Source organism: Bison bison, unplaced genomic scaffold (assembly GCF_000754665.1).
Source record: "Bison bison bison isolate TAMUID 2011002044 unplaced genomic scaffold, Bison_UMD1.0 scf7180017864492, whole genome shotgun sequence".
In the NCBI taxonomy this organism is placed as follows: domain Eukaryota; kingdom Metazoa; phylum Chordata; class Mammalia; order Artiodactyla; family Bovidae; genus Bison; species Bison bison.
The window spans coordinates 7,550,948-7,560,946 of NW_011495051.1; the positions used below are offsets into that span (position 1 = coordinate 7,550,948).

At 48.6% G+C, this 9,999-nt stretch overlaps 1 protein-coding gene across 7 annotated transcripts in view; it reads right to left on the reverse strand.

Annotated features, from left to right (window-relative positions):
• The window catches only part of SMARCA4 (SWI/SNF related, matrix associated, actin dependent regulator of chromatin, subfamily a, member 4), an 88,588-nt gene extending 79,033 nt beyond the window's left edge, over positions 1 to 9,555 (reverse strand). For 3 of the 7 annotated variants that reach the window (XM_010828338.1, XM_010828337.1, XM_010828335.1), the window contains exon 1: positions 9,091 to 9,554. In XM_010828338.1, coding sequence (XP_010826640.1) covers positions 9,091 to 9,095 — 5 coding nt within the window. In that variant the 5' untranslated portion in view covers positions 9,096 to 9,554. Of the gene's footprint in view, positions 1 to 9,090 lie in introns of all 7 variants that reach the window. The other 4 variants (XM_010828341.1, XM_010828340.1, XM_010828339.1 and 1 more) reach the window with 2 other exon arrangements.
• Between the last annotated feature and the right edge of the window lie 444 nt (positions 9,556 to 9,999).

A 9,999-nucleotide genomic window follows, 5' to 3' on the forward strand; every position in this document is an offset into this window, starting at 1 on the left:
GCCAAGGAGCAACCAAGCTTGCACACTGCAACTACTGAGCCTGTGTGACACAACTAGAGAGTGTGTGCACCTCAACGAAAGATCCCACATACTGCAACAAAGATCATGCATGCTGTAACTAAGATCCAAAATAAATACTAAGAAAAAAAAGCAACCCATTAGGCACCGGTGCTCGTACCACCCATGGACGCAGCGGGGCAGACCTACAGCATCGCATGGGTGTGGAGCACAGGAAAAGGGAAGCAGGGAGCAGCCCTCCAGCCCCCGCTGCAGCCTCTCGGGCTGTGGCATACTTGAAGGGTCCGCATCCCAGGTGTACAGCTACACGAGTCCTAGATCAGATATGGCACCTCCACGGCACCTGCTTCCAGCCGTGACCACCACCCTCCCGGCGGAATCCCTGCTCTGATTCTCTCACTGTAGGTTAGTTCCACCTGCTACTGAACTCCGTCTGAAAGGAGGGTCATACAGTTTACTTCTGCACAACGTCAGGTCTGGGAGGCGCATCCATGCTGCAGGGACACCATCAATTCTCCTGTTCCCAGTTTTGGCCAGCACATGTAAGGCTGATGTGAACAATGTCAGTAGGGGGACGTGGGTGCACATTTTCCTTGTGCATGTGTCCAGGAGGGGAACTGCTGGTCATAAGGGAGGCATAATAACGTCAGCTTGGCAGATATCGTCAGTTTTCCAAATTAGCAAAATAATCACATTCACTGCCCTCCCTGCAGCAGCAGAGTAAGCATTCTAGTTCCTCTAATTCAACATTTGGTGCTGTCGGTCTTTTTAATTTGTAATCGTTCTACGGTTTAAATTCTATTTCCCTTGTGACGAACAGTGTGCCTTTTCACAGGCTCAATGGCCACCAAAAGATCCACTTTTATACAGGCTCTAAGTTTTCACTAACATTTTATTGGGGATAAGTGATTACAATTACTGTCTCTCAGTGATGAAAGGAGAAGGCAATGGCACCCCACTCCAGTACTCTTGCCTGGAAAACCCCATGGACAGAGGAGCCGGGTAGGCTGCAGTCCATGGGGTCGCTAAGACTCGGACACGACTGAGCGACTTCACTTTCACTATTCACTTTCATGCATTGGAGAAGGAAATGGCAACCCACTCCAGTGTTTTTGCCTGGAGAATCCCAGGGACGGGGGAGCCTGGTGGGCTGCCGTCTATGGGGTCACACAGAGTCGGACACGACTGAAGTGACTTAGCAGCAGTAGCAGCAGTGATGAAAACAAGTTCTTAATTTTAATGATGTCCAATATATCAAGTGAAACTCACTCAGTCGTGTCGGACTATTTGAGACCCCATAGACTATACAGTCGATGGACTTCTCCAGGCCAGAATACTGGAGTACCCTTTCCCTTTCTCCTTTCCCTTCTCCAGGGGTTCTTCCCAACCCGGGGATCAAATGCAGGTCTCCCACATTACAGGTGGTTCCTTTACCAGCTGAGTCACCAGGGAAGCCCAAGCTGGAATCAAGATTGCTGGGAGAAATATCAATAACCTCAGATATGCAGATGTCACCATCCTTATGGCAGAAAGCAAAGAACTAAAGAGCCTCTTGATGAAAGTGAAAGAGGAGACTGAAAAAGTTGGCTTAAAACTCAACATTCAAACAATGAAGATCATGGCATTCAGTCCCATCACTTCATGGCAAATAGATGGACAAACAATGGAAACAGTGACAGATTTTATTTTCTTGGGCTCCAAAATCACTGCAGATGGTGACTGCAGCCGTGAAATTAAAAAGACCCTTGCTCCTTGGAAGAAAGAATATGACAAACCTAGACAGCATATTAAAAAGCAGAGACATTACTTTGCCGACAAACATCCGTCTAGTCAAGGTTATGGTTCTTCCAGTAGTCACGTATGAATGTGAGAGCTGGACTATAAAGAAGGCTGGGTGCCGAAGAATTGGTGCTTTTGAATTGTGGTGTTGGAGAAGACTCTGAAGAGTCCCTTGGACTGCAAGATCAAACCAGTCAATCCTGAAGGAAATCAATCCCGAATATTCACTGGAAGAACTGATGCTAAAGCTGAAACTCCAATACTTTGGCCACCTGATGTGAAGAACTGACTCACTGGAAAAGACCCTGATACTGGGAAAGACTGAAGGCAGGAGAAGCAGACAACAGAGGATGTGATGGTTGGATGGCATCACCAACTCAATGGACATGAGTCTGAGCAAGCTCCAGTAGTTAAGTGATGGACAGGGAAGCCTGGCATGCTACAGTCCATGGGGTCGCAAAGAGTCCGACATGACTGAGCAACTGAACTGAACTGAATTATCAAGTCTGTTCTTCTACAATTAATGGTTCTGGAGTTCTGTTTAAGAAATCTATGTCTGTCTGTGACAATGAGAAATAATGTATTTGTGGTCTCTACCTTCAGTTCTTGACAGAATTCCTAAAATCCATGCAATTTCCTACGTGATAAGGGTGATAAGAGCATCTTACACAGAGCTCCAAAATCCCTTAGAATTCCCTCAGAGACAGGACAGTCTTTGGTTCTAATGAGGCTACTCCAGGTGGGCTCCTGAATAACTTAGGATGGGAGCTGGTGAGAAGAAAGACGTTAATAGTTTAGAAACTTCAGCTCCATCCTCCAGGGAGGGGAGAGGCGCTGGAGACTGAGTTCATAGATCATGGTTATGTGACAAAGCACCAAAAACCCTAAACTATGGGGTTCACAGAGCTTCAGGGTTTGTGAACACATTCATGTGCCAAAAGGGTGGTGTACCCCACCTGCATGGGGACAGACACTTCTGCACTCAGAACTTTTCTGGACCTCACCTTACGTATCTCTTCTGCTGGCTGTTCTTCTGCAGCCTTTATAAACCAGTAAACCTAAGTAAGATTCCCTGGAGAAGGAAATGACAAGCCACTGCAATATTCTTGCCTGGGGGCTACAGTCCATGGGGTCACAAAGAATTGGACACGACTTAGTGACGAAACAGCAGCAGCAGCAGTGCAAATTATCAAACCTGCCAAGGGCATCATGGGAATCCCTGTTTGCAGCCAGGCTGGACAGGGGTGTGGGTAACCTGGAAACCCACTCACTACTTGCAACTGGCATCTGAAGGGGCATCAGTCTCGTGGGACTGAACCCCTAACCCGTGAGGTCTCCACTAACTCTGGGTGGTTAGTGCCAGAATTCAAATGAACTGCTGGACACCCGAATGGCGTCCATAAAAACCTGGAGAACTGTTTGGCGTGGGGGAAAAAAAACATGTTTGGTGTCAAAAGTACTGTGACAAGAGAAAGCAGGTTTTCCTTAACTGCTTCAAGGTCACTGAGATACAGAAAGAAAGGAATATTTCAAAATTCAGGGGGATTATGTTTTGCTTCTGTGTGACTATTACTAGTCACTAGTGACTATTACTAGTCACTAGTGACTATTACTGAGGATACATCAGTCACAAAGTAATCACGGGGAGGCGCCTTCCCTTGGCTGACTGCAGAACTTCCCTGGAGCTCCACCTGCCTGCCAAGGCAAGGCAATGGGTTCAATCCCTGGTCAGGGAACTAAGATCCCACTGCCATGGGGCTACTGAGCCCAAGTGCTGCCACCACTGAAGCCCATGTACCTAGAGCCTGTGTTTCGAAACAAGAGAAGCCACTGCAATGGGAAGCCTGTGCACTGCAACTAGAAAATAGCTTCTGCTTGCAAACGGAGAAAGGGTGCGTGAAGCAACCCAAACCCAGCAAATCAAACCAGGCAATCAAAACCAAAAGAGGTAAATAAATGAATAAGTTAAAAAAAAAAAGACTGAGGTAGCACTGTACATATGTATATGGAGATGGTCCAAAATGAAGCGGTGGAAGAAGGTACCGTCAAAGTCAGGGGTGTAGGCCTGAGTACCATTTTGCTAAGAATAACAATTACCTCACGTTAATCCAAGCATAGAAGCTAGCCCCAAGAAAACATGCACCAAACTGCCAGTGGCTCTCTACGGAGGCATGTGATGGGGAACTTAACACGTTCCACATCACAGACTTCTGGAGTTTTTTCTTTGTGTGTGTTTGTTTTAACCATCTATTACCTCTGTAAACACGATTTAAACACACACACACACACACACACTTTTTAAGGGAAAAAAAAAGCCTAGGTCAGACAAAATACCTGGGAAGTCAACACCCAGAAAAGATGCCCAGGAAGAGTCTCTGGGGAAATAAACAAGGACAATGAAAGCATTTGGAGACTGTGTTATTTTCCATCTACTTTCAACTTCACCAAAATTGCTGTGCTGATGTTCAGATGTGGAACCAGACTGCTTCAGTATCAGAGGTCTCGTTTCTTCTTTCGTACCGGCCTTAGTGCTTCTCTTCTAAGGACCACGATTTCTCTTAAAAGGATCATGGTGGCTGGTCACCGCAGCAGGACAGGCTGCTAAGGGCAATGGGGACCCTCTGAAATCTGCTTACTGAGATGATCAGTTAAGGTGTTTTTTTTTCTATTTTGCCTAAAAACCGGCTATATATTTAAGTTTGGTCCCAGGATAGCTGCTGTTTTGTTTCTGGGGTGTGGAGAAATTTGTTTGAAGACACATTTCAGTGGCAGCTCCATGGCAGTCAAGTCATGATTCGGAGCTCAGAGAGAGTTCAAGGCAGCTGGGCCAGGTGGCTTCAGCAAATCCAGCCTCATTCGTCACATTTAAACTACAAAATGAGACTTCCCCTAGATACTCCACAACTAATAAAACCCTCCACACTTGACCTGAGGCTGTGGGGTGCAGCAGTCCTCAAACCAGCAAGGACATGTGGGTCGGGGCACCTGGGGTTTCAGGGACCACATGGAAATAGCACATTCCTGAGCCCACAGCTGCCCTGAAGCTGGCTGTTCTGTGGCAAACATTATCCCTGCAACAGAATTAAGTAGTAAAAACTTGCCCTGCATTTAAAAGAGAATAAATTTCAGAAACTAAAAACCCATGTCCTGATGATGATGATGATGACAATGTCTTCTCAGGTCCACCTAAGAGGCAGACATGCCAAATTGTTAGCGAGTATTACTTTTAGCACTGGGAATTATGCATCATTTGATGCACTGGAATCCTCCCCCTCCCACTCCGCCCTTAAGTACTTCATTCATTTGAAAACCACTGAAGAGCACCTCCCCACTTATAACGTGGCAGGAGACATGCAGGCAACCAGGCCCTCAGGGAGTTCAAGCTCTAATCTGGCAGGGAGATAAAACTGTCTACCTTCCAGAACACAAACACTGCCTATCTACAACAAACTCTTTTACTATGATCCAGACTCCATGTGCTCTGGAGGAGGAAATGGCAACCCACTCCAGTATTCTAGCCTAGAAAATTCCATGGACAGAAGAGCCTGGTGGGTTACAGTCCATGGGGTTGCAAAGAGTTAGACACAACTTAGCGACTGAGCACAGCAGACTCCAGGTGACCCAACATAAAAACACATCAAGTAACCATAACAAGTTTTACAGTTCTCTCCTGACCCTTGTTCAGTCACTCAGTTGTCTCCGACTCTTTTCGACCCCATGGACTACAGCACGTGAGGCTTCTCTGTCCTTCATTATCTCCCGGAATTTGCTCAGACTCATGTCCACTGAGTTGATGATGCCACCCAACCATCTCATCCTCCGTCGCCCTCTTCTCCTCCTGCCCTCAATCCTTCCCAGCATCAGGGTCTTTTCCAATGAGTCAGCTCTTTGCATCAGGTGGCCACAGTACTGGAGCTTCAGCTTCAGTCCTGACCCTGCTCCGCCTCTGAACCCTGGGTAGACTCTCCCCCTCTCCTCTGTTAAGGCTGACCGAGCCCCACTGGATGAACAGCAAGACCACCACCGAGTGTGCTGCGAGGGCTGCTCTGTACTCAACAATGAGCATTAGCCGTGACTCCTGCAGACAGCTGGACGCAGAGTGCACGTGCGGCACCTACAAGTGCCACCCGTGGCAGTGTTGTGACAGGCCCTCCAGCCACCTCCAAACACCTTGGGGAGAGCTCACGCACCCTGAACCGGGTTCCAGGGACTGGGCACGCAGCAGAGAACAAAGTCTCTGCCTGGTGGAACTGACAACCGAGTGACACAAATCAACAGGACACAGCATTGCTAGTGGGTGGAAGAGCTACGCATAATCAAGTGGGTTAACAGTCAAGCTGATGGGAGGTGCGCTTTCAGTCATGGTGGCCAGGGAGTCTCAGTGACGGGGACACATCTGAGCAGAAACCTGGAGTGCGATGGGAGCCAGTGGCCGTGGGCAGGCACAGGACCAGCAAGTACAAAGGCCCTGGGGTGGGACCCTGAAGGAGAAGAGAAGGCGAGAAGGGGGAGGCCGCCGACAAGGTCAGAGGTGGGTGAAGAGCACAGACCACAGGCCTGGAGGGCAGTGGTGAAGAGCAGAAGTCCACCCAAGGTGCAATGGGAAACCACTGGTATATCGCAGGTCAGGCAGCGACATGGTCTGATGATGGTTTTAGAGGATTTTTCTGAACCAGCAGATGGAATGGATGTGAGAGTGAGAGAATAAGAGGAGACAGGGATGACCAAAGTGACCAGAGGGGCCTCAGCTGGCACATGGCATGCCATCTGAAATACAGGGGGCTTTCCTGGTGGCCCAAGAATCCACCTGCCAATGCAGGAGACATGGGTTCCATCCCTAGTCCGGGAAGATCCCACATGCCAGAGGAACTAAGCCTGTGCACCACGACCACTGAGCCAGTGCGCTAGAGCCCAGGAGCTGCAACTACTTAAGCCCACACACCTAAAGCCTGTGCTCCGCAACAAGGGAAGCCATGGCACCGAGAAGTCTGTGCACTGCAACGCAAGAGTCGCCCCTGCTTATTACAACTGGAAAATAAGACTGAGAAGCAATGAAGACTCAGCACAACCATAAATAAATAAATAGAATTATCAAAAAAAAGAAATACAGAAAGTGTCCCTTCCCTGGGGGCAACCAGCCCTGGAACCAGGCTTAGCAAAGCCCAGAGAGGCTGCATTTTGGCCTCAACTCACACCCAGTTGGGGTGAAACAGGGGGTTTATGCTCCAAGAGGCTGTTTGCCCAAAGTCACGTTGGAAGAGAATCCTGCCTGCCTCAAGCCTGTCTAAGTCTGGTGCCTGAGCACCGATGCCGGCTGAGGAACAGAAAACACAGAAGGAGGAGAGTCCCGAGGAGCACAAAGTGCAGCAGAGGGAGCACCCCCGAGGCAAGAGCCTCCAGGGCTGTTCTGAGGAGGCGCGGAGTTCACCAAGGCCAGAAGCGGCTCCCAGGGCGCACGGAGGAGCCCCCTGCGCATCAGTGTAGCCATGGGCACAAGAGACACCCTCCCTCCAACTATCCTGAGGCTTTTGGGGCAACCCTGCCCCCTCCCGTCTCGCACGGTACCAGGTGAGGCAGCAACTGCCACACGGCCACCTGCTTCCTGAACCAGCGGGGCGCGACTCGCCAGTGAAAGGAGAACTTACCCCACCCCAGGGAGCCATTTTAAAGCCCATCCTCTCTTTTTTTAATTGCAGTCTAGTTGATTTACCATGTGTTAGCTTCAGGTGTACAACACAGTGATATTTGTACATAAGCCTTTTCAGATTCTTTTCCCCTACAGGCTATGCCAAAATGTTGAGTACAATCCCCCGGGCTTTACAGCAGGTCCTCACTGGGAAAGCCTTTCCTCTTTATCACACTCCAGGAGCTGGCAGACTTCACAGTGAGCAAAACTCAAGACTACTCCCGGGTTACAAGTGTCCACACACAAAAATGAATACACGGCCCTTAGGCAAAGTAACGGAGCCCCAAAACCAAGCTCTGGAAACCAGTCTTGGCTTCCAGGAAGAGGCCAGGACAACAATGCCCATTCCCTGAGGGGAACTGACTACAACTCTTCCCTTCCCTCTGCTGTGGGAAACGGAATCCCCCAAGAAACCCAGCTACGCCTGGAGGCAGCTCCAGGCCCCTTCCCACTCAGGAAGATGAGCAGAGGCCCACTTTCTCATGCCCATCAAATCCATATCCTGAAAAACTTCCCCCATGGCTCAGCAAGGAAAGAATCTGCCTGCAATTCAGGAGACGCAGGAGATGGGGGTTCGATCCCTGGGTCGGAAAGATCCCCTGGAGTAGGAAATGGCAACCCACTCCAGTATTCTTGCCTGCGAAATTCCATGGACAGAGGCGCCTGGCGGACCATAGTCTATGGGGGTCACAAAGAGTTGGACACGACTGATGACTAAGCACACAAGAGCAAACACGAAGATATCACTGATCACACTGAAGAGCTTCCTGCTTCTTAGGGATGACACCTGGAAGATAAGAGCTCACATGATCTCAACTCAGTTCTCATAGATTCACCCTCAGACCTCTCCCCTCACCAATATTCGAGCGCTGTTACTTCCCTTTTAGAGGTTTTGCTCATTCTTTTTATTTTTTTTTTTTAAACTTTGATTCTCCAGTGTTCCAATCCAGTTACGAGGAGACATGTGAAAGGGAAAACGAACATTTTACGTTTTTCAAAATCCAAGCCACCTAACACACTTCCCTCTTTCCAGTGCCGTATGGTGAAACTGCAAAGCACAGCATTTTTAAATTATTAAGGACAGAACGGAGGCACCAATTCCTTTCCTACCACTTTGAAAACATATGGAACTACTGCAATGGGGCACAAATCTATTCTGTATCTTAACCCACTAGGATATTGTTGGGATCCTAATAAATAACAACAGCGCCAAACTGTCTACTCCTGTGTGTCAGGCACTTTCCTAAGCGCTTAACATCGGTCATCCATCATTTTGCTGTAGTTCAGTCCTTGCAACAATCGTCCAAGTTGGGTACTATTACTGGACCAGCCCTCTTTGCACATAAGGAGATGGATATGAGTGAATGAGGACAGAGCCCTTGTCTGCCTGTTCTTGGCAGAACCCCCAGCCCCCAGCAGCACCAGGTTCATAGCAGGTGCGTGCCTGTTCCCTATGTGAATGGGGAATGCATGGGTGGGCCACTTCCTGCACAACTCCAGGGGGGCGCCACGGACATTGTGCTCTGTTTAGGGTCAATCTGAATGCCCTGAGCCACGGCAGCCCTGATGACCCAGGCCAAAATCAATCGTCATGTCTGAGGACTTACCCCATTTCTTGGAGGTACCAAGAGGGAAACTGGCCAACCCAGGAGTCAGACTTGTATGTTCAATCCGAGGCGCCCTGGTGAAATATGCCTGGACCTCAGTTTCTTCACTGGCAAAACGTTCTCAAGGGATATTCACCCAACACACCGAGTCCCTCCCCCTCTCCCACATCTGATAAACAGTGAAGACCGGAAGCTGGTCTACAGTTACCTCCCAATGTTTTGAGGACCCACAAGAGAGGCAAAGGGGTATAAATAAATTATGTGTTTAAAAAAAATAAATATGTGTTTATGTTGGAGTGCTTTTCACTGACAGAAAGTCTGGAGACCACTGCACTGCCCTGCACCAAAGCTCTGATGAGGTCACCCCACGATGAACACCCCGACAAAAAAAACCTGCAAAATCAACATCTCCTGAACAGCTGGTGTGTGTGCTCAATCGTGTCCGACTCTGTGACCCCATGGACTATAGCCCACCAGGCTCCTCAGTCAATGGGATTCTCCAAGCAAGAATACTGGAGTGGGTTGCCAAGCCCTCCTCCAGGTCCCAAATCCATGTCTCCTATGTCTCTTGCATTGGCAGGGGGATTCTTTACCACTGTGCCACCTGGAAGCCCCCCTGAAGGGTTGGGCACAAATGATTTCAAGTGGCATGAGGAGGAACACTTATTATTTTCATAATCGTATATGTACTGAGTTTCAAGAAAATTAGGAAAATGTATATAACCAGCACATCAAACCTGGGGTTTCTGGGATACAGGATGACTCTTATGTTTTCAGTTTTCTGAACAGTTAATTTACAAATACATACATATAAACAAAACCACCTCTGAAAAATTGAGAGCTCATTACATGCCAGACTCTACAGTGTTAAACCACTTCCCATACTATCTTTTCAACCCTCACAACAAT